Source organism: Geotrypetes seraphini, chromosome 19 (assembly GCF_902459505.1).
Source record: "Geotrypetes seraphini chromosome 19, aGeoSer1.1, whole genome shotgun sequence".
In the NCBI taxonomy this organism is placed as follows: domain Eukaryota; kingdom Metazoa; phylum Chordata; class Amphibia; order Gymnophiona; family Dermophiidae; genus Geotrypetes; species Geotrypetes seraphini.
Genome location: NC_047102.1, coordinates 36,467,617 through 36,492,210, shown reverse-complemented (window position 1 = coordinate 36,492,210; position 24,594 = coordinate 36,467,617). Strand labels below are relative to the sequence as shown.

Here is a 24,594-nt window from a genome sequence, read left to right as displayed (position 1 = left end):
TGCTGCAGACCTGTCGGTAACTGTATTACAGACAGGTCTGCCTGTTAATTTTTTTTTTTTTTTAATGGCACTGATATTTTGTTTTCCCCAGATCTTCTTTTTTCAAGAGTTTCTGTAAGTCTGAATACATAGTAACATAGTAGATGACGGCAGATAAAGACCCAAATGGTCTGCCCAACCTGATTCAGTTTAAAATTTTTTTAAATTTTTTCTTCTTTACATGATTCATCTGGTTCCATATTTGCAGTACTGCCATGGTTGCTGAGGTAGAAAGGAGAATATTATGAACAGAGCAGTGCCACCCTCATGCTTCCATATCTTGCTTGTAGATGGCGAGCGACTTAGTGAAGGGACAGATGCTGGACGGAGAACTGCAGATGTCCATACTTCTTCATCTAACCAAAGAAGAGCAGAGGACTCTAACGAAAGCAAAGAAGACGAGCAGATGGTAAGATAGTTAATTAATTTTTTCCTTTAATCCCTCAGCAGTCTCTGCTACTCCATGCCTGTTCTGATGGTGTACCTAGGCAGTTCAAGAGATCCTCGCTTACCTCAGGACTGAAAGGATGCTTCCGCCAAAGCTTATCCTCAGTGCTACTCACTGACCAGCAGGTAGCACAGGTAGTAAATATGTGAATATGGATCTGCAGCTGGATTCCTGATATCTTCTAGCCAGGATTCCAGCACATCAGAATCATGTAACTGACATCGCAAATAAATGTTTGCTCATTCCCATACCTTATGGGCTATTTTCTCCAATAATTCCGAACACTTATTCCTTAGCAACAGCCGATGAATCCAGAGACCAATGGGATAGCACACATCTACCAGCAAGTGGAGATAGAGAAACTGATTAACAGGTGTCCTGTTGGCTGGCACGCCCCCTATATCCTCAGTATGCTCTATCTCCCAGCAGGTGATGGTCGCTATTCAACTAGCTCCTGGATTCTGACTGTGACTGGAACATTATGTTCTCCTGTTGAGGTTTTCTTTTCAGTGAGACAGGGGTGTCTGGCTGAACGGTGCTGGCTTTAGGGGTTAAACCTGGGCCCCCCCAGGTCCCTGCCTCACCCTCCTTCAAGTGATAGAGGGTCTGACAGGGTCTCTATTTTTCTTCTTTCCCTGAATTTTGAACAACCGGCACTTATCGGCATCAACTGGTATTTACCGGCATCTACAAGCCCTAACAAAAGTTTATTGTGAGGATGTTTTATTTTAGCCCGCTATGACTTTCAGTGCTGGAAACCACCAGACTCTTGTTGGCACGGGAGTGAATTGTTGCTAGAGGATATAGAACCAGACGTCTGAGCGGTTAATCTTTTGCTACGCATGGGAGGCAAGTGCATTTCTTGGGTACCGTAGGTGGCAACACTAAGCGCGCACCTGTGCTCTGCTAATGGCGGCAGTAGCGGCTTTAACTATGGAGTTGGAGGAGCAAGGACTTTGCTCACAGAAGCCGTGAGTGCTTGTGCTCTCATAATGGTGGCAGCTCTGCGGCACTCGCGGTTTGTTTCCCAGAAGTCGGGATTCATTTCTTTCTGCTGTGCTCGTGGTAGACTGGGAGAAAGCAGTGTCGCCATCACTGGGCCATACTTTGCTGATAAAGTTACAGTCGGTTTCGCTGGGTTTTATATTTACACAGTTGCTGCAGCCGGCTGAGTTTTTCTTTTTTTATACAGTACTGTTGTAAAAACCGGCCTATTTCACAGTGAAATGCCTACGCTTGGATCTTCGGCGCTGGCGGCAGAGCCGCAGCATTCGCAGAGTTTATTCAGCTGACCCTGGTCAGGATCTCCCGCGGCTTCTCTGTTTTCGCAGTCAGGCACGTGGAGTCTGTTTTAACATATTTAGGCACTTTTGCGGCGATCTAGCTAAGTGTGTTTCTTACTGCATGCACTGCAGTTAACCAGCTAGTTTAAGAGGGCCTATTCTTTTAGACCTCAAGTAGCTTTAGAGAGAGAGATTCTGCCCTGTGCTAGGCCACTCAATCTCGGTTTATCTCCAGAATGCAAACAGCCGCATAGTAATATAAGCTTCATACGGGTATCTTCTCATTTCTCTAGGGGTACCTGCAGGGTGAAGCTATATGTATGTTTGCAGGTTTCCTTCTTATTTGTGCCTCTGTGCAGCGCTCTGTTTGTGTGTTTGGTAGTGCTATAGAAATGATTCCTAAACTTCATATCTTCCTGCGGGCAGGGCTGGTTTTCTCTATTTCTAGTGTGCCACGGACGGCAGGTTTCAAAGCTTATCGCGCAGGGTTCTCAGGTTGTCATCTTCTCATGGTGCATGTTAGATAAACTCCCAATTTGGCACGAAGGGCTGTGCAACTACTTCTCTCCAGGGGTAACTTACCTATTATTCCAACGGTATGTCGCTGTTGGAATCAGCCCTAAAGCTCTATTTAAAAGTGCGAACCTTGTCTTACAGCCGTCAAAGTGCAGCTCGTTTACCATGGGACGGTGAACTCAGCCTCTAGATTATGCATAGTGCACCTTTCCTTTACGGGCAGTAAGCTTTTGGAGAAGCTTGCATGGATTTTAGGGTTTACGGATAATAGAGGTTACCACACCTTGATCCTAGGAGTTCTTTTATGTCCTCACCACCACGATTCTGTTTTCAGAATTCTATCGTGTTCCTTCTTACATCCCAAGATTGGATTTTTCACAGGAGAGGTACTTTCTTCTTCCAGAAATTGCAACTGTTCTCCAGTCCGTTTCCCGTCTTTCTGTGTTTCACTCTGAAGGGGTCTGAAATTCCTCTGACAGCACTTTAGGTTTTTTTGCAGAGACGTGAACACAATGATGTCAGGTCAGAGGTATTTGAACATTATTCAGAGTGGTTGCAACTTTGAATTCTCTTCTTCCATTTCAGATTCTTTCTTGGGGGTCAACGTATTTTCAACTCCCAAAGGGTTGAGTCGGTGCGAGACCCTCTTGTTCCTGGAACTCGGGGTAGTAATTTTAGTTCTTTCGGACTTCAGGGAATTTATTCCAGTTACTTTCTAGTAGCCCAAAACAGGTAATTGGTCAGGTTGGGACTTGATCTCTTACTGGTCAATTAGTTTCTCCGACTTAGATTTTTCCAAGCAAAAAAACCCCCAAAACAACTGAAATCTATTTACATCTTCCTAATGTCACTGCATCAGTAGTATCTTCGCTCGGTTCTCTTAGTGCAGAGTTATTAGTTTCAACAGATGCCAATTGTCCTAGCCAAGGTTCTATGAAAATTTTAGAACAGTAACGTAGTGATAGTGGTATTTTCTCGCAAAGAGGGGGTTCAGTATTGTGTTCAGTTTTGGAGACTGTATCTGGCGAAGGACATAAGAAGACTTGAATTGGTCCAGAGGAGGGCGCCGAAAATGATAGGAGGCTTGCGCCAGAAGATGTATGAGGAGAGACTGGAAGCCCTGAATATGTATACCCTAGAGCAGTGTTCTTCAACCGCCAGTCCATGGATCGGTGCTGGTCCGCAGAAATTTTCTGCCGGTTCACAGGGCCAGCACGTCCATTGGGCACAAGACAGCGTTCTTCTGTCACTAGTCCACAGTGTGATCAACGCTGAGTCTTCGGGCCAGCTCCCTGAGTGCTGCAGTGTACAAAGCCGTGGGAAAAGGTTCCTAAGCGCGGCCTGCACCTGAACCGGAAACCTTCTCTCTGACGTCGCAATGTTAGAGGGAAGGCTTCCAGATGAGGCACGGGACGCGAGCGAGGAGCCGCTGCCCACAGCTTTGTGCAATGCAGCACTCAGGGAGCCAGCCCGAAGACACTGCGTTTATCGCAAAGTGGACCAGCCCTAAGATAACCGGGGGACAGGCCAGAAGGCAAGGCACATGGAGGGAGAGAGACAACAACGGTAGGGGGAATGCTTTTATTTTTTTATTTAGTGATTGATTTGGCTGTTCAGGAAGAAATGCATTTGTTTCTTTTCCTCTGGGGTTGTACTGCTTGCAGAGTCTTACATCTTAGGGTTTGTTTGTAAATATTAGTACTTTTAGTTTTTGGTCCTGCATTTGCATGGGGTAGGAATGAATGTTAAAAAGCATACAGTGTGCTTTGTGTATTTTAATTTTGTGGTTAACCATTATGTGTTGTTAATACAATTGTGAAAAATGAAATGAAAAATGAAATTGAAAAATGAATTGAAAAAATGGTGTTACAATTAGTACTATTATGGGGCTGGGGTCTGGTGCGGAGATTGGGTGGAGATGGGCACGACTTAGCCCAGTGTTCTTCAACTGCCGGTCCGTGGACCGGTGCCGGTCCACAAAATAATTATTTTATTTCCGTCTGGCCCTAGATATCAAAAGGTTGAAGAACACTGCCCTAGAGGAAAGGAGGAACAGGAGAGATTCAGACATTCAAATACTTGAAGGGTATTAACATAGAACAAAATCTTTTCCAGAGAAAGAAAAATGATAAAACCAGAGGACATAATTTGAGGTTGGGGATGGTAGATTCAAGAGCAATGTTAGGAAATCCTACTTTACGGAGAGTGTGGTGAATGTGCTCCCGAGAGAGGTGGTGGAGAGGAAAACGGTGATGGAGTTCAAAGAAGCCTGGGATGAACACAGGATCTAGAATCTGAAAATAATATTAAATACTGAACTAAGGCCAGTACTGGGCAGACTTGCACGGTCTGTGTCTGTATATAGCCGTTTAGTGGAGGAGGGGCTGTCCAACCAATTTTCTCCCCTTTATAGATAAATATCAGTTGATTAGGTGAAAAAATACCCAGCAATAAACGCAAAAGTAGGGTTGGACAGTTGAACCTCTAGTTTGATTGTGAACATTAGTGTAACTCATTCCAGTCAGAGCACACTGGGAAGTATTTCACTACTGATTTTCACCATTTATAATTTATTACACTGAGCACACCAGGTCCAGAGTTGCTACACGCTTATTAAACCCTCTTTGGGTTAACACAGCTCACATCTTTTGAGAATAGGCTCGTCCTGTCAGGTAAGTTGTGTAAACTGAGGACCTGGCTCACACAGTATAAAAATATTTGATTTGAACATATAGGTTGTTATTACTGTGATAACTCCCAGTGTATTCTTGTCTAAATGGAAGAATTCTTGTCTAAATGGATTTTGTTTTGGCATTATTTCAGCTTGCACAGCATTGTGATCCATATTTTTTTACTCCCCTACCCCAATTTTTATTGTAAACCGCTTAGATTTTAACCTTGGTTTTATATTGGCTGTATATCAAAGTGAACTTGTTTCTTTGAGGACTTGCTTTACGGTTTTTATCTTTTGCTAATAATGTGGCTGGTGCTGGAGTTAAGTTCGTGTGGTCTCAAGTACTATCTGCTTTTTATCCAAGTCTGTCCACAGATCCTTTTTATGTCTAACTTAATGATTGCAGCTTTATTGAGAAATAATGGAATTTGAGGAGAAGGTTATATTTCCTAGCCTGAAGGGAACCCTTAATTTTCTCTTCTTGGGGAAACAGCAACATTGATAGATTGCAGGTTTACTTTATGAGACTCAAGCAGTCAGTCATAAGGTACAATCAGAGTGCCAGTGATTGTATGCATCTCCCTGAGCATAGAAAGAATGTTGCCGTGATTAATCTAGAATAGGAATGTTCATAGAAAAAGTTGAATAGCTGTATTGTACTGCATTGCACATTATTATACTGTAAAAGAATCTTTTTCAAATCCCTTGATGTCATTGGTGTGATGTGTATCTGGTTCAGATCTTTTCTCTTTATGAGAATTCATTGGACTCTTTGTACACAGGCGCCAGCTCTGTGGCTGCCCAAGCACCCCAATATTTTTGGGACATCATATGACCAGCGCCAGCATCTCTTCCCCTTCCGTACACCTCCCTTCCCCTCACCTTACCACAGCGGCATAAGGGGGTACTCCGTGGGCCGGCATCATGAACTTCTTTCAGCAATAGCTGCATTTCACAATTCGCTGCTCTGCCGGCGTCGGCCCTTCCTCTCTGCCGGGTCCTGCCTACTTCCTGTTTCACGAAGGCAGGACCCGGCAGAGAGGAAGGCCCAAAGTTTCAAGTTTCAAGTTTATTTAAAAATTTGATTTTTAATTGCAAAATCTTAATCCAATGCGATTTACAAATAACAATAAAATCAGGGTAAAAAGAAAGCCAACAAGAGCATCGAATTGTGAATGTTGCGCTGCTGACCAGGGAGGGGAAACAATAAAATGACTAATCAAACGACCAGTGCTTCTTCACACAATTCAAGATAAGGAGACCAGAACTGAACTCAATATTCAAGGTGAGTTCATACCATTGAGCGATACAGAGGCATTATAACATTCGTAGTCTGGTTAATCATCCCTTTTCTAATAATGCCTAGCATCCTGTTTGCCTTCTTGGCTGCCGCCGCACATTGGGCTGAAGGCTTTGGATCCTTTTCTTGAGCGCTGACCCCCAAGGTGGTCCTAGTAGTGCTGCCTGATTCACGATTCAAATCGATTCACCAATTCGAATCAGGTGAATCGATTCAATTTTTTTAAAAATTGGCCTCCCGATTCAATGGCCGACCCTTCCCCCGTGCCTTCCTAAAGCAGGAGCTGCAGCGCTGCCTCTTGCTGGCCATCTGCTGCTGTTCCTGCTTGAGGGGGAAGGGTCGGTCAGAAAGGCTTCCCCCAGTTTCCCCACTCTTACCTCCTTTATGCTAACAGGGCAGCTTGCAGGTTCGCTGGTGTTATAGCGATCCCTGCAGCTCCCGTGGTCCTCAGTGGAACGTTCTCTCTGCTGCGATCCTGCCCCTGCTCTGACGTCAGGGGCAGGATCGCAGCAGAGAGAATGTGCCGATGAGGACCACGGGCAACTGCAGGGATCGCTAAAACACCAGCGAGCCTGCAAGCTGCCCTATTAATGTCAAGGAGGTAAGAGCAGGGAAGATGCAGGCTGCGGGGGGAGCAGGCATTCGTTCGCGGCGGGGGGAGGAGAAAATGTGCCTTTGTGGTGGGGGTGAGCAGGCGTTCATTTGTGGGGAGGGAGCAGGCCTTCACAGTGGGAGCAGGTGTTCACGGCGGGGAGGAGGAGAAAATGTGCCTTCGTGGTGGGGGGGGAGCAGGCTCGTGGAGGGAACAGGTTTTCGTGGCGGGGAGCAGGCCTTCAGGGCAGGGAGGTAGGCTTGTGCAGAGGGAGGAGGAGGAAGGAGTAAGAGAGGGGAGGGGAGATGCCAGATCTGGCATGAAGTGATGGGAAGAGACAGACCAAAAAGAGGGGGAGGAAAGCAGAGGGGAGGTGCTGGACTAATGGGGAGAGGGAGAAATGCAAGACCACAAGGGGAAGGGTACAAGAGGGACAGATACTACTCCAAAGTAAGTGGGCAAGGTGAAGGATGGCAGGAGCGATAATAGGAGAAAGCCTGTACCTGGGGACGGGGATACAGGAGGTAAGGAAGAGAGAAAAAAGAAGCTGGATATGGGGAGAGATAAGATGCTGGGCGTGGAGGGAGCATAGGAACAGGGACACAGAAGAGAGATGCTGGATGAAAGGGTAGATGAGGAAAGGAGAGTTGGTGGAACTATGGATGGTGGGGTTCATCGCTGCAGCTGTGGGGGGATGGAAATGAAAAAAAGGAAAGATGCCAGACCTCCGGGGGAGGAAAGGGAAACAGAAGTAGAGGACAGAGATGGAAGATGGATGGTTAGCACAGAGAAAGATGAAAGGAGAGCCTGATCAGAAGACAACCAGACCAACATGGGACCAACAAGATTTGAAAAATGACCAGACAACAAAAGGTAGGAAAAATAATTTTATTTTCTGTTTGTGATTACAATATAGCAAAAAACAAAAACCCTACAAAGCATATAGCCAATAAGCTATTATCAAAAAGTTCCTAAAATTGGCTAAATCCCCCTGTGCCTGAGCCTGAAGTCTGTAATTATCCTAAATATAAAAGGAATAATGGAACGAAGGTCAAAGATATCAGTATGAGCCCACCATGAATCGAGAAAAGGTTTTCGGGCGTCCCAGACCTGCAGCCATGAAACTAATAAAATAAAACATCTCCCTTGTGCAAAAAGCGCCCTGCCTCTCTGCGAGTCCGTGTTTTTAACCTGCGGGTTAAAAGCAGAGCTGCACTACAGCATTGTTCCAGTCCGATTTAAATGATTCTCGTGGGGCCAGCAAGTGCAGCCACTAACCCCCCTTTTGTTTTGACCTCAAACTTTGCATGCGTCTGGGTTGCTCTGCAACGATCTGTGGGACCGCTTGTGGGCATGTGTCCGATCAGATCATTTGCATGGGGACTCTTTTGTGAATCGGTCGCCCGACAAGACTCGGCCAAGGATCACCCAGATCGGTGAGTTTAGTGAATCTGGGCCTATGTCTGGTGAAAGAAAGGAAGGAAGGAAGGAAATTTAAATAAGCTGAAAACTTTCTGCTAATTTCAAGTTTTTCCTTATTTTTCCTTTTTCATGACGGTTCTGGCTACTAGTACCACAATTCTATGCAACTTGATTTTTTTTATGGTATAATCTCAACAGTTTGCTCTTGCTAAGAATAATATCTTGCTCTATGGCTTGGGTTTGTTTGTTTTTCTTGTGATCAACCTAGGGTGGGTTTTTTTTGTTTGTTGTTCTAATATGTTCATGACAGTTTGTTCTTTGTTATAACAAAAATGTAATGAGTCAGAAATAAAGGGAGCCCACGTGGATCATTAGTGAACAGTAGGGATGTGTATTCATTTATTATTTAGATTTAGCTCATGCCTTTTCAGCAGTGGAACAAGACTCGTATATAATACGCACTTCCCTTTCTCTGGGTCGTTGCAGAATACTTACATTCGAGCTGCACAATGATGCCTTAGTGCATGACTTGGCAAGACAAATAACACTCAGTTTTTGTTCACCAATGCAGTAAACAAATTATATGTAAATAGTACCTGCATAAAGCTTATGCATTAACTAGGGAGAGCACACCGGATGCAAGGGCAGCTAGTGCTATTTGCATGGCCTGAGCAGAAAAGTGTTTTGGCACACATCTGCTGGAATGCTATTCTGAACTGAAAAACAGTTTGAACTTTTCACTATGAATGCATTTATAAAATTATGAATGCAAATAGCTGTATTTTTCACTATTTCTTTTGTGAAAACGAGTATGCTCAGAGACCTGTAGACCAACTGGGAGCTATGTCCAAATTGAGCCTCACCATCCAATCATTGCATATAAATTTTAAATATTTGCATGTATGAAGAATTTCAACAATCTTCAGTGTTCAATCTATGATAGAAAAGAATACTTGGGGAGCTGTTTCTTTTCCTGCAGGGACGTCGGAGGAGACTTCTTTTCGCTGCCCTGTGTCTCCCGCAGCAACGGCAGGGCTCGGGCAGGCACTATAAGAGACGGACCCCTGACGTCATTGGGTCTGTCTCTGCTGATTGATCCTCTTTAAATTCAAGATCGCTGCCGTGGTTTGTTGGGAGCTGTTTCTTTTCCTGCTGGGACGTCGGAGGAGACTTCTTTTCGCTGCCCTGTGTCTCCCGCAGCAGCAGCAGGGCTCGGTGGTGGAATCGGGCAGACACTGTAAGAGACGGACCCCTGACGTCATTGAGTCCGTCTCTGCTGATTGATCCTCTTTAAATTCAAAACCGCTGCTGCGGTTGTGGCCGCAGGGCGTGGCCAAAGGGGCGTGCCCTAAGGGGCAGGTCCCGCCCCTTGGAGCAACGAGGAGCCGGGGAGTGGGAACTCAGGTCGTATAACTTTAATCTGTCATATCATGGGGAAAAGGAAAATTAAGCCTAAGAGCTCAACACCTGCTGTTTCTGGTCCCATGGACAGGCACTTGACTTTTTCTACAGATAATCCACCACAACCTTTACTTGATATGAACTCTCCCATGTTGGGTGCATCAATGAACCCCCTCGAAAGGACCCCCTCCCTTCACCCAGTATCTAGTGATAGCGGGAAGATTACCCCCGCTATTTCTACTGAATATGTGGTACCCTCTACTCAAATAAGTAAATTAGCTTTTACTGATATACCTAAACGACTTGAATTTTCAGGTGTAGTAGAGGATCAACCACTAGCAGTGGAAAAACAAGATATTACCCTTAAAGATTTGTGGTTAGGTATTTCTAGAGTTGGAGGGTTTCTCAGAGAATCAGTGAAACAAACATTGGACTATTCACAGTCTGTGTCTCAAAAGTTTGAGAATGTGGATTCTAATTTAAGTTGTTTGGATAAAAGATTAAGTGTGGTAGAAACTCAAAGTAATACACTGCAAGCTGTCTCAGTATCTGCTGTTAAGGATTCTACGGTGTTACACTCTAAAATAGAAATGATGGAAAATATGAATAGAGCGATGAATTACATTACATTACATTACATTACATTAGTGACTTCTATTCCGCCTGTACCTTGCAGTTCCGCTTGGTACCTTCCGCTTGGTTAATATCTCCTGAAATTTTGTTAAGGAAATTTTTTAAAGAAATACTGGGATTACCCAATGTGGAAAATTTCCCAATTAATAATTATTATTATATTCCGCAAAAGAAAATACAATCCGACCAGGAGGTGGACCACCTGGTCACAAATGAAATAAATTTGACAGAGTTTTTGGAAGATAGCCAAGATGTGATCCAGAGTAGGTCCACTATGGTAATAACATCCATGAGTGAGATAGATAAAATGTTAATAATGAAACTTTACTTTAAAAATAGGTTGACAAAATTTTGTGGAGATTTGGTGAGAATTTTTCCTGATGTTTCAAGAGCGACACAACTAAGAAGGAAAGAATTCTTAAAATTAAGAACAAGAGTTTTAGCTCTTGAGGCATCATTTTATCTAAAATTTCCATGTAAAAATTACAGGACATTGAATATGTATTTTGGGATCCTATTCAATTGCAACAATTTTTAATAGCTCGAGAACAGAAATGAGGTTTTTTTTTTTGGTTTTTTTTCTTCCTTTTTGTCTTAATGTTTCACTACTGAGAAAGTTGGAGGATGTAAGAGTCCCAAATAATAGGGAATGGTCAAGATTCATACGAATCAAGAACCAATTCTTAGTTTTCTTTGTACTTTTGTTAGTTGATAAGAAGCATGACTCCCCAGTTTTGTGGGCTTGAAAAGGAATTTTGTGTTGTATGTATAATCATTGTAAAAAATTTTGTGTTAGAATCCTTTTTTTCTTGGTATCATCTGATATTAAAATTGTTAAATCTGTATATAAAAAAAAAAAAGAAGAAGAATACTTAAGGGTCCCAATGTGGACAGCGTTTCGTTTCCTTCTTCAGGGAACCTAAATCAAACTTTAAAAATTTTTGATAGGTCTCTATAAAGTCAAAGAAAATATTATAATTCTTTCATCAAAGTGAAATACTCATAAACATCCTCATTCCTTTATTATTAATTTGTATCAGAGGGATACCTGTTAGTTGAATTTTTTTCTTTTAATGTTGAAAAGCTTCAAGTAGGATTAACTGATGGAAAATGCCGAGGATACTGTTTGTTAAATAATCTTTGTCATCACGTCATTGTGTAGTGACATGAAAGCACTGTCAGACACATGAAAAATCTGGCAGAGGCACGAACAATCTGTTAGTGGCATATGCATCTACAAGAGACACGCTAAACGGATAGAGACATCTCAAGACCAACTTCCATTTAACTTATCTTCTATTCCATCCCAACCCGTCTAACAACCCTACTCACTTTAAACCAAGAATTTCTAGGAAACTAACTTAGTCCTGGCGCTCAGTTGAAACACTCTACAATCCAACCATGAATCTCATACTAATATTACTACTCTACATGCTAAGTGGTAGCATCAAAGAGATTCACACTCTTTACCCTCAACTACAATCAACCCATTTCCCTGCTTTATCAACCACGCACATCACTATCCCACAAGAAGACAAAATAAATAACATTAGCATTATCTCAAACAAAAGAATATACCAACGAACCCTCAAAAAAAGAACAAGAGTAGTAAAACCCATCAGAACCACTACCTATACCAATCCCATCACATCCGCAACTATCCTCTGTGCTTATCTTAACACTAGATCAGTCAGGAACAAGGACTTTCTAATCAAAGATTGGATCATCAGCAAGCAAATAGCCTGCCTCTTCCTAACTTCCATTACTTCCTTGACCACCACAAATCCGTAATTCTAATCTCTCTAGATCTAACTGCCACTTTTGACACCATAGACCATGACCTATTAATCGAACGTTTAGATTCAATTGGAATTAAAGACCAAGTTCTAACATGGTTTACTTCCTTTCTGTCAAATCGCTCATCTTTCGTCAGCTTCAATGACAGCATGTCCAAAATTTACTCTTCAAAATATGGCATCTCGCAAGGTTCAATATTGTCCCCCCTTCTTTTCAATATATTCCTTTCCCCACTTTTAAATATATCTCAATCTCTAGGTTTTACAACATTTGCGTACGCTGACGACATTCAACTTATCCATCCATTAGATCCTGAAAATAAAGATGACATTACAACTATCAACAATAAACTTGTAATAATAAAAAACTGGCTCAACACAAATAAATTGGCGTTAAACCTAAAAAAAACGAAATCAATGCTCTTTTCTTGGAAAAGAGACACAATATTAAGTTCTCCAATTTCCATCAATAACTCCGAATTAGAACTGGTTACCATTATAAAAATTTTAGGTGTAATGATCGATGCTAAACTTACCTATCATGACCATATTAGCAATATTGTCAAAACATGTTTTTATAAATTACGTTTAATTCGCTCGCTCGCCAAATTCCTACAGCCTGAATCTATCAATATTCTAATTCATTCCTTAATAATATCCAGAATAGACTACTGTAACTCTCTCCTTATTAACATTACTCAATTTCCAGCCCTGCTCTTTTCACCATAGTAAATCAACCACATTGCCGCCCCGCCTAAAAATAGGTTCTTCTAAAATGGAACATTGTAGATCTATCTCATGTTTGTATTCAACCCAATGTTGTACTAATGAGGGATCCATCACTCGTGTTCTAATTCTGCTCAAATGCTCTCCAATATGTGTCTTAATGCATTTAGATCAGTGGTCTCAAACTCATGCCCAAGGGCCACATGTGGCCCGCCAGGTACTATTTTGAGGCCCTCGGTATGTCTATCATAATCACAAAAGTAAAATAAAACAGTTTCTTGATCATATGTCTCTTTAGCTATAAACTACAATATTATTAAGACTGAGCCAAAAGGAAAGACTTATAAACTATAAAGTTTTACCTCATGCAAAATTGTCATTTCTTTAATAAGACATTAACTATTTTTTTTCTGAGGCCCTCCAAGTACCTACAAATTAGAGAATGACAAGGTGACAAAATTCATCACCGTTCCCGTCCCCGCAGATAACCGCGGAAAATAATCCCATGTCATTTTCTAGTGTCTATTTCAACCTCAGGTTGTTCTACACCAGCATTCTTCAAAGCAAAGCTTGCGGGTCAGTGGTTGTGGCCATTCATACTCTGATTCTTCCTTCTCTCCTTAAAGAATGACATGAAGATGGTTTACTGCGGTTATCCACGGGGACGGGGACGGTGATGAATTTTGTCACCGTGTCATTCTCTACTACAAATCCAAAATGTGGCCCTGCAGAGGGTTTGAGTTTGAGACCACTGATCTAGATGAATGTCCTATACAGAGCTGGGGACAAGGACACTATTATATTAATTATCCCACTAGAATCACAATTAGATTTAACATTTACACTTTTCTTTTTTACCCATTCTGGTGCTTCCAATTGGCAGAGCGTTACACATTGTTTGCAGATCTTACATTTACCACAAGGGTGATGACCCGTTTTGACATTTTTTGTTGAAATAGATGAAAAATTGAGATTTCATTAAATATGTTAACATTGGGTTGAATACAAACATGAGATAATATGATACCTAATGTTGAGCCAATCAAAGCATGAGCTTTCAGACACATATGTCCCTTGAACACATGAAGATCAGCTTGCAAACAGAATCAGCTGAAACAGAATTCATTTCCAACATCCAGACTTGTAGTATGTGTTGATACACACATCGCTTCCCTCTCTACTTCCTGTCCAGGGCACAGCATTTTGTACTACCTAATCCTTTTCGAAGCAACGGCCATAATTCTCCTCCAAGAGAATCAATATGGCATATAAATATGCCAGTCTTGCTAATGGTGGCTTGGGAGCACATTTTCTTTTCTCTGGGGTTTTAATTAGATGGGTTAGACAGAGTTGTTGCTAATTATTTTCAGGATGAGGCACATTCTAATAGATTTATCCTTGATGGCTGCAATTTATCTGTCACTGGCTTTTCTCCTCCTCATTATGAAGTGAAGGCTTCTTCCACATTGTTTTTTTACCCTGACATCTCTATTTACCGTGTATTTTCTTTTTGTTTGCATAAATAAACAATTAAAGGCTCTCTGAATACTAATTGTGATACTTACTTCCTGCTTCCTCTTTTTTGTTTTATGCTAATCATTTGTGAACTCAAATATGTTAATTATCACTGTACTTGCCATAACCCTTTAATTTATCTTGAAGATTTCAAGTTTTTAAATTTTGGATTCCTTGGTGACTTTCTTCTGTGTTTTCCCATTATGAATGCTCTTAGTCCCCCCCAACTGTCAGATCTGTCACTTTTACAGTTTTCTGAAATATCTATAAATGACTTGCTGATATATAACATCTATGGTTTTCATTTTGTTCTCAAAGGAAAGGCAGACGAGTTGGCTGTCAGAATCTATGTGAGTCTCTTTGATCGAGTGTGAAATGGCTCTTCATTCAGACAGGCCATTAATTTCAACATCCATGACATTTTGTTAGAGGAAAATTGGGATACTCTGAAGACAAGGGGTTCACCAAGCCACACAGTTGGATCATGTGACTGTGCGTAACAAGAAAGGAAAAATTCTTGCAGTACTTTTTATTTGAAAAAAGTAAAAATCATGGAATAGGAGGAGATATACTAAGATGGATAGGAAAATGGCTGGAAAACAGAAGACAGAGAGAGGGCATAAATGGGAAGTACTCGGACTGGAAGAAAGTAACTAGCGGAGTGTCTCAGGGCTCAGTTCTTGGGCCTATCTTATTCAATATCTTCGTAAATGACCTGGAAGAAGAAATGACCACTGTTATCATCAAGTTTGTAGATGATACAAAGCTATGCCAGGCAATCAGGTCACAAAAAGACAGCGAGAAACTCCAGAGAGATTTGAACCAACTTGAGAGATGGGCAGAGAATTGGCAGATGAGTTTTAATGTAGAAAAATGCAAAGTGATGCACTTGGGCAGGAAAAACAAGGAGCATGAGTATAAACTGTTAGGTATAACATTGGGGAAGAGCGAACAAGAAAAGGACCTGGGGGTACTGATAGACAGGATCCTGAAGCTGTTGGCTCAATGCGCAGTGGCGGCAAAGAAAGCAAACAGGATGTTAGGTATGATAAAGAAGAGAATCACGAGTAGATCGAAGGAGGTCATAATGCCGCTTTATAGAGCAATGGTCAGACCACACTTGGAATACTGTGTCCAACACTGGTCTCCATACCTGAAGAAGGAAATAACACTGCTGGAGACGGTGCAGAGGTGAGCAACGATGCTCGTAAAAGGTATGGAGAACTTGAGCTACAAAGATCGCCTCAGAAAACTGGGATTATTCACCCTCGAGAAGAGAAGACTGAGAGGGAATTTGATAGAGACTTTTAAAATACTAAAAGGAATAGACAAAATGGAGCAAGCTCACTCACCAGCAGGGGGAAAGGATGGTGAGCAAGAATCAACGTTATTTGGACAAGAGGTCATGGACTGAAGCTGAGAGGGGACACGGCCAGGACAAATGTCAGAGTTCTGCTTCACGCAGTGCGTGAACGCCTGGAACTCTCTCCCGGAAGAGGTGGTGGAGGAAGCCACCATTCTAGGATTTAAGGAAAAATTTGACGCACATCTTCTTGCAGGACACATTGAGGGATGCGAGTGACTGAGGTATTCACCAGGGTAAGCCTGGCTGAGCCTCCGCGTGTGCGGGTCACCGGACTAGATGGACCCCAGGTCTGATCCGGTGCAGGCATTTCTTATGTTCTTATGTTCTTTTCTACCACCCAGAAATATCTGGTTACATGTACAAACTGATTGTCTGAAAATTTCCTTCCTTCAGTAAAGCTAAAGGTACTTGCATACAGTGTATTCTGACAGGGAAAAGTTGGAAACTAGAGAAATCCATAGGTATCAGCAAGGGAATAAGAGAACCTGTCCCGTCACTGGAGAGAGAGCTAAAGTCAGTAGCAATCAACTAAAGCCAAAAGCTGCAGGAAATAAAAGTATTTCTGTACCATAGGCTTATTCATCCTTGTCTAAGGATCTTGACAGGGTGAGACAGTCCACATATTCCACATCTCCTGCTCTAGCTATAGAGAAGAAATAGGGTGGGGTGGAGAAAGCATCCCAGGCAAAGCTACAGCAGAATGCTTTGAGACAGACAGGCAAACCAATGAGAACTTCGGTTTCACCTGTGAGCTTGATTAAACAGGTCGGAAAACATAAGCAGGGGAGCTCTACTACAGGCTAGAAATGGAAGGATGAGGGCAGCTGGCCAGAGCCCTCAGCAATACCATTCATGGGAGAAAGACTGAGAGAGATATCACAGTTCGGGAACTTCTGAGGCTCAATAAGGCTAAAGATTCTACACAAGTTAAGAACCATAAGCCAAAGGTCCCAGATGTAGAAATGCATTCTGAGTCAGAGGGAAGTGAGGCAGGGCCAGTGATAGATTTTGAAGAGTGTTTCTGTGGGTACAGGAGACAGATTTCAGGTTTATTTAAAAATTTGATATACCGCCTTATTTAAAATTCAAAGCAGTTTTACATAATATAAAAACAAAGTATAAAAAGAACGTACATTAAAACAAATTACAAATAATGCTACAAACAATCAAATGCACTGACAAACATTAACTTACATTAACAGGATGGAGAAGGGCAGAAATACAATTTGTATAAAGAGAAAGAGGGGGAAAAGGACCAAAACAGAAGGAAGGGGAACAAAATATAAATAGTCTAGAATAATGTAAAATAAGCTAAAATGATTAAAAAAGGGCAAGGAACAGATTTCCATTACCGTCCTTAGAAGGACTATTATACACCGAATGCGTTTTTAAAAAGAAAGTTACTTTTAAATTTATTAAGAGATGTAATTTCTCTTATAAAATTTGGCTTATACACCAAAGAAGGAATTGAGAACACACCGGAAATGAAAAATGAGGTAAAGTCTCTATAGGCCAAAATTCTGGGAATAAATGGAACGGAAACGAAGATCCGCATTTACTACCAACCCCCAGGGCCATCCGAAGAAATTGATGGATAAATGACAGACGAGATTAAATGCAACTCCAAGGGAGGGCGACTTCAATTATCTGGGGATAGACTGGAACCTAGGCACCTCCGGCTGCAGTAGGAAGACCAAGTTCCTGAACGCTGTAGACGATTCCTTCCTGGAACAACTTGTCAAGGAAAATACGAGAGGAAATGCAATTCTGGTCTTTAAACCAAGGGCCGCCGAGTGTATGGACCACTGGTCTGACCAGCAGCGGCGATTCTTATGTTCTTATAATTAGCATGGGAAAATTTTTACCAGATCAAAATATTTCTGGAAAACAAATGGCTCTGGCTCAGACTTGGACCCTCTGGTAGAAAAAAAGATGGCTTAGATGCTGTGCTACTAAAAGGCATTGCTTGCTTTTATTTTTCTCCTTTTATCTTGTCACATATTTTGCTGTTGACTACTTAGCTGAAATATGTGCTGTATATTTTTCTGTACTAAAGCTTGTTCTGACAGAAAACAGTTCCCATAAGTCCTTAATTTGATGGTGCTGGAAAGGGAATTCAATTTTCCACTTTCTCTTGTTCTCTTTGTCATGGAATGAACTGGACAGTCATTATCTCAGCCCAATCAGGTTTTTATTGATCCAGATGGATGCCATGAAGGCTTTCTAAAGTGATTTGTTTTAGAATTCAGATATAGTTAATATTTCTTTCCTGTTTCTCAGAAGATCAATGTACCACCTCGGCAGTCAAGCTTTTTCCATTTTCCCTTTCTCAGAACAGAGCTAATACATATCCTTGTGTGGTAGAGTTCCGAGAGACAGGTTGCTTTTTTTTTTTTTAAATTATGACAGGAAGGGAAGTAGCCAAACATCAGTTACTGAAATGTGTTACAAGTTCAAGAACTCAGTAGCTCAGTCTCCAGAAATATAATATCAAATTAAAATGTACTGCATGGAAAATTAGCATCAATGTCATTGGTGATTCTCAAATTGAAATGTTTGTGATGTAAACCTACAGTTATATTTTTAAATCTGTGTTTTAGAAAAGCAGTAGCATTTGCTAACCAAATTATAACACTAGATGAAATAAAACTACTAATTACAAGGAGTAATGACATTCAAGGGGTTCAGATCGCATTCTAGTTAACCATGGGAATGTAGTTTGACTGGTTAATATATTCACATGAACAGTAATATATAATTACACCTGTAAAATTCACAGTAACATAGTATGAGATGAAGGGATTTTTTTAGGCAAGCAAGGGAGGCAGGTGGTCAGGACCCTGGTGAGACAACTGGGACTTGGATGGGGCAAAGAGAAGATTGAGAAGGCTGTAGAGAAGGAGAGTGACAGATTTATGAGGGAATAGTGGAGGAGAATAGGTGAGCTGTAGATGAGGACTAGAGAGAAAGTGACAAAAATGTAGAGGAGGAGAACAGGGCTGGACTGTGGTGGGGGATGCTTCTCTAGATGAAACTCTCAATGTTTGGCAAGATCTGGTGCAAGACATCATTGGTAGGCTCATTTGTCAATATTGCCATACTATCAATGACAATAACGAAAACTACTGCAGGAGCATTTAAATCTGAAGAAAGGGGATTAAGGCAAAGGAGATTAGGAAAAAAGAACCCCTAACCAGAACAGTTGCAAGGATTGAAAATTTGCATGCATGCTGGAAATACTGTTTACAAATACCTTTTTAGCTGATTGGACAGACATATTTATAGATTGAAAAAATTAGAAAGAAAATGAAAAGATTACATGTGGTCAAAAAGGCTGATAGAGGCAAAAAGATATCTTCAAAAAATGTAAAGTGGATCTCATTGAAGGAAACAGAAAGAGAATAAATACTGACAAGTACTGGTATACCTGGCTTGGCATCCACCCGGGGTGGAGCACTCCCTCCTCCAGGTAGTAGGTGGGGTGCATGGAGTGATTGCAGGACTGTGGTCTGCATGCTCATGGCCTTCGGCTCTGCCAGTCTTGTCCCAAAACAGGAATTTGATGTCGGGGTGGGGGTGGGGGGGACGGGACAGCAGAGCTGATGAGTGCTTCAAGCTCTCCCTGCAACCTTGGCCACATTTTGTTTTAAAAAAAAGCCACGTCAGGTACATTGAATAATAAACCCTTATCTATTCGGTCTGTTGGCCTACTCTGCTTTATCTGTTGAAATTTGTGCATTCACAAGACCATGGGAAGTATAATAATAATAACTTTATTTTTCTATACCGCCAACATCTAAAAAGTTCTAGGCGGTTCACAGAATAAAGAGGATTGGACATTCCAGTGATGATACAAAGCACACAGAAAAGCAGTATAATATTTCAATAGTGAAAAATACAATAAGAAACTATGACATAGTCTCAATCAAGTAACAAATTTTTTGAACAAATAGGTCTTAACCAATTTTCTAAAGGTGCAATAAGATGCAGATTGTTGAATCAGGCCGTCTAACCATACTTGAACTTTACCCGCTTGATAAGCCAAAGATCGATCAAAATATTTTTTATAACAGCAATTTTTGGGATTAGGAAAAGTAAATAAACCAGTATGCCGAGTAGGCCTAGTTGAACGGTACCATTCAACTAGGCCAACCATTAACTAGAGTTTAGTGATTTTAAATACTGTATTTCACAATACAGCCACTCTAGCAGTTTGTATCCATCATTTTTAGTAAATTTCTACTTATTTATTTATCTATCTGTCTATCACAGAAGATCTATGGAGCGCTGTTGATTTCTGGTTCTAACATTATATAATGCTGTGGCCCACTGAGGGTAGTACTAACATGCATGTGGCCCTCTGTGTATAAGGGCTGTCCTCCTCTGGTATAGGAGGTGATGTTTTGAGCACTGCATCCTACTGACCGGCTGCCACTTTGGGTAAGGAAGGGAGGGCGCGAGGGGGTTTACGGGTCAGGACTGCCGCCTGCTTCTGCTGCTTCAGTGCTTGGGGGTGGGGGGGGGGTTGTGGCTCAGGACTGCTGCTGCGCTGGTGCTTCAGGGCAGGAGGGAGGGAGGGAGGGAATTAAGATCTGGCAGATACTCCTTGTACAGTATTATTTTATACAATAACTCTCAGGCGACCAGAAAAACAGTTATCCGGCATCCACCAATTGCCATGTGTGCTAGATAACTGAGTTTCTACTGCATTTCTATGTGTAGTTGCTACATAAATTGCAGCCTTCTAGAATGACCCTCAATATCATTGGCAATGGAATGGGATGGGCCATGACCTGACCAATATTTTGCCCATTAGATTAGAGCATCAGTAACTGGAGAGTTTGGGGGCAGGACCAGAGATAGGTTTGTTTTGTCCCTTCAACCAAAATCGTATTCCACTGCCCCTGCATTTTATGAACAATGACTCTGAACTATGTCTGTGGAAAATGAACATAGTTATCGAATGGTTTAGGTTGTGGTTTTGAACCACTGAAATATATGTATTTTGGTTGCTTTTCTGAAAGTTCGATAGATGTCTCTGAGCAACTCTTCAAAGACTTCAGTTGACTTTTCATAGGAAAGAACTGAGCTCAAGGTCAGTTTTGAGCCAAATCTCCCTTTTGCAAATAAGCCAAAAGGTAAAATATCTCCAGGCTGCAGAGTCCAGAGACCTGTAAAACTGACATTGGCATCCCCCCCCCCCGCCCCCCCTAGTTCATTATTGATTTCACACAGTGATGATTGCTACTGTTAAAGGGGATGAGTTCAATATGAGTATCTACTGGTGAAGCTGCTTCCTGTGACCTCTAAGAGCCAATGTATTTTATTTCTTGTTTTCTGCTCCAGTGCTGAACTTAATTGAATGTTAAAAATAAATACATATCTTCAGTCCTATAAGTTTCTCATAGACACATTCAGTGAACAGGAGGATTTTCTGATCCTATACAAGTTACTTATTTATGCTCTACTGCAGGACTGATTTAAGTCATGATTTAAATCACTAATCGGGAAGCAGAATAAATGTGATTTAAAACAGCTTAATCTAAACCATGTTTTGAAATCACTAGGTCAGGAAGATTTGGCAGCAATATAAATGAAACTGTAAAGAGAATATCCACCTGTTTTAACTACACAGGGGCGAAACATCGATCCAGAACGACGGCCATGGCATTGAACTTCCGAAAAGGGGATTATGAAGGGATGAGACTCATGGTGGGGAAGAAGATTAAGAAGAGGACAAGCACTGTAAAAGCACTAGAGCAAGCATGGTCCCTTTTTAAGGACATGGTCACCAAGGCACAAAATCTATATATACCACATATCAACAAGGGATTCAAGAGGAAAAGAACAAGAAACCGGCGTGGCTCAATGTAGAGGTGAAGGAAGCGATCAGAGACAAGAAGACTTTGTTTAAGGAATAGAAAGGGTCAAAAACGGACGAAAACTGGAAAAAGCGCAAACAGCATCAAAGAAGGTGCTATAAAACAGTAAGAGGAGCCAAAAGAGACTATGAGGAAAAAATAGCCAGAGGCGAAAAACTTTAAGCTGTTCGTTCGATATATTAAGGGGAAACAACCCGCAAAGGAAGCGGTGGGGCCGTTGGATGACCATGGAATAAAGGGAGTGCTAAAGGAGGACAAAGCCATTGCCAACAAACTGAACACATTTTTTTGTGTCTGTATTTACCGAAGAGGCTATACACAACATACCGAAAACTGACAGGCTATACGAAGGAAACGAGGATGGGAAACTGACAGGGTTGACGGTCAGTCTAGAAGAGGTATTCAGACATATTGATAGGCTTAAAAATGATAAATCCTCGGGACCGGATGGCATCCATCTGAGGGTAATCAAGGAACTGAAAGGGACTATAGCTGAACTGCTTCAACTGATAGCCAATCTGTCGATCAAATCGGGAAGGATTCTAGAAGACTGGAAAGTGGCGAATGTTATGTCAATGTTCAAGAAAGGTTCGAGAGGAGATCCGGGAAACTAAAGACCAGTGAGTCTGACCTCATTACCAGGAAAGATGGTAGAGGCGCTGATAAAGGACTGCATCATTGAACACTTTGATGGACACAATCTGATGAGGACCAGTCAGCATGGCTTCAGCAAGGGGAGCTGTTGCTTGACAAACTTGTTGCACTTCTTCAAGGGAGTAAACAGGCAGATAGACAAGCGCGAGTCGGTCGACATTGTATATCTGGATTTTCAGAAGGAATTTGACAAGGTCCCGCATGAATGACTACTATGAAAAATTGCGAGCCATGGGATCAAGGGTGACATACTCATGTGGATAAAAAACTGGTTGGTGGATAGGAAACAGAGAGTGGGGGGTAAATGGACAATACTCGGACTGGAAAAGCGTCACGAACGGAGTGCCGCAGGGTTCGGTGCTTGGACCTATGCTCTTCAACATATGTATAAACGACCTGGAAATTGGTACAATGAGCGAGGTGATTAAATTTGCAGATGATACGAAGCTATTCAGAGTAGTGAAGACGCAGAAAGATTGCAAAGACCTGCAACAGGACATAAACACGCTTGAGAAATGGGCTGCGACATGGCAAATGAGGTTTAATGTGGATAAGTGTAAGGTGATGCATGTTGGTAACAAAAATCTTATAAATGAATACAGGATGTCCAGGGCGGTACTTGGAGAGACCCCCTCCCAGGAAAGAGACTTGGGTCTACTAGTCAACAAGTCGATGAAGCCATCCACACAATGTGTTACGGCGGCGGCGAAGAGGGCAAATGGAATGCTAGGAATGATTAAGAAGGGGATCATAAACAGATTGGAGAAGGTTATCATGCCTCTGTACCAGGCCATGGTATGCCCTCACCTAGAATACTGTGTCCAGCACTGGTTGCCATACATGAAGAAGGACAGAGTACTACTCGAAAGGGTCCAGAGAAGAGCAACTAAAATGATTAAGAGGCTGGAGGAGTTGCCGTACAGCGAGAGATTATAAAAACTGGGCCTCTTCTCCCTCGAAAAGAGGAGACAGAGGGGACATGATAGAAACATTCAAGATACTGAAGGGAATAGACTTAGTAGATAAAGACAGGTTGTTCACCCTCTCCAAGGTAGGAAGAACGAGAGGGCACTCTCTAAAGTTAAAAGGGGATAGATTCCGTACAAACGTAAGGAAGTTCTTCTTCACCCAGAGAGTGGTGGAAAACTAGAATGCTCTTCTGGGAGGTTGTTATAGGGGAAAACACCCTCCAGGGATTCAAGACAAGGTTGGACAAGTTCCTGCTGAACCGGAACGTACGCAGGTAAGGTTGATCTCAGTTAGAGCTCTGGTCTTTGACTTGTGAGCCGCTGTGGGAGCGGACTGCTGGGCATGATGGACCACTGGCTTGACCCAGTAGTGGCAATTCTTATGTTCTTATGATCCCCACCCCTCAATATTGAGTCCTCAATGCTCAGCATTTTTGACAGTGATGACCAATGTAGACAGAATTAAGCTTGGATATTCACTGCTGGCCCTGAATATCTGGATGTTTGGCAGCACTGGGAAGTAATCCATGTATGGCAAAAATTCACTGAGAGCTAACTGGGCATAGTCAATTAGGACTGCATTCTATTTATTTATTGGTATTTATTAACCAGCGTTATGAAGCGATTCACCTAGGGAAGTGCACAGCAAGTACATTTTAACATAAAACTTACAATTTTGTTAACAGCATAACAAAAGTAAAATAACCAAACATAAGCATAAATATAATCAATGAAGTAAACTTGAAAACAGCAGATTCAAACCTAATAATAGGACTAACATGAAACAGTATCAGAAATATGTGACTTTTTAAAAATTTATTGTATTTTAGTAGTCAAGTGAGAATTTTTTAGACATTTTATCTTATGACAAGTGTTTAAGCCCATTACAATAAAGGGTGCTAGAGTAGATGTGTCTGTCTGTCTTTCTTTCATTCTTTCTCTCTCTCTCTTTTTCTGCTGTCTGTCTTTCTTTCTTTCTGTCTCTCTCTCTCGTTGGCCGCTTTCTACACTCAGGCCCTACAATTATCCCTTTCTATTTCCTCCCTCCTTCCTTCCTATGTCCTTAGTGCCCCTTCCCATGTCCTTAGTGCCCTCAGTGCCTCCTTCCCATGTCCTTAGTGCCCCAGTGCCTCCTTCCCATGTCCTTAGTGCCCCCAGTGCCTCCTTCCTATATCCATAGTGCCCCTTCCCATGTCCTTAGTGCTCCTAGTGCCTCCTTCCTATGTCCTTAGTGCCCCTTCCTATATCCTTAGTGCTCCCCAGTGCCTCCTTCCTATGTCTTTAGTGCCCCTTCCCATATCCTTAGTGCCCCAGTGCCTCCTTCATATGTCCTTAGTGCGCCTTACCATGTCCTTAGTGCCCCAGTGCCTCCTTCTTAT

At 41.9% G+C, this 24,594-nt stretch overlaps 1 protein-coding gene and 1 long non-coding RNA gene across 3 annotated transcripts in view; one reads left to right on the top strand and one right to left on the bottom strand.

Annotated features, from left to right (window-relative positions):
- The window catches only part of LOC117352380, a 255,037-nt gene that overhangs the window by 3,933 nt on the left and 226,510 nt on the right, over nucleotides 1-24,594 (bottom strand). The window lies entirely within an intron of this gene.
- B4GALNT4 (beta-1,4-N-acetyl-galactosaminyltransferase 4) overlaps nucleotides 1-24,594 on the top strand; it is a 153,271-nt gene that overhangs the window by 47,408 nt on the left and 81,269 nt on the right. For both annotated transcript variants that reach the window (XM_033928835.1, XM_033928834.1), the window contains exon 2: nucleotides 330-448. In XM_033928835.1, the coding sequence (XP_033784726.1) occupies nucleotides 446-448 (3 nt within the window). In that variant the 5' untranslated portion in view covers nucleotides 330-445. The remainder of the gene's footprint in view (nucleotides 1-329; nucleotides 449-24,594) is intronic.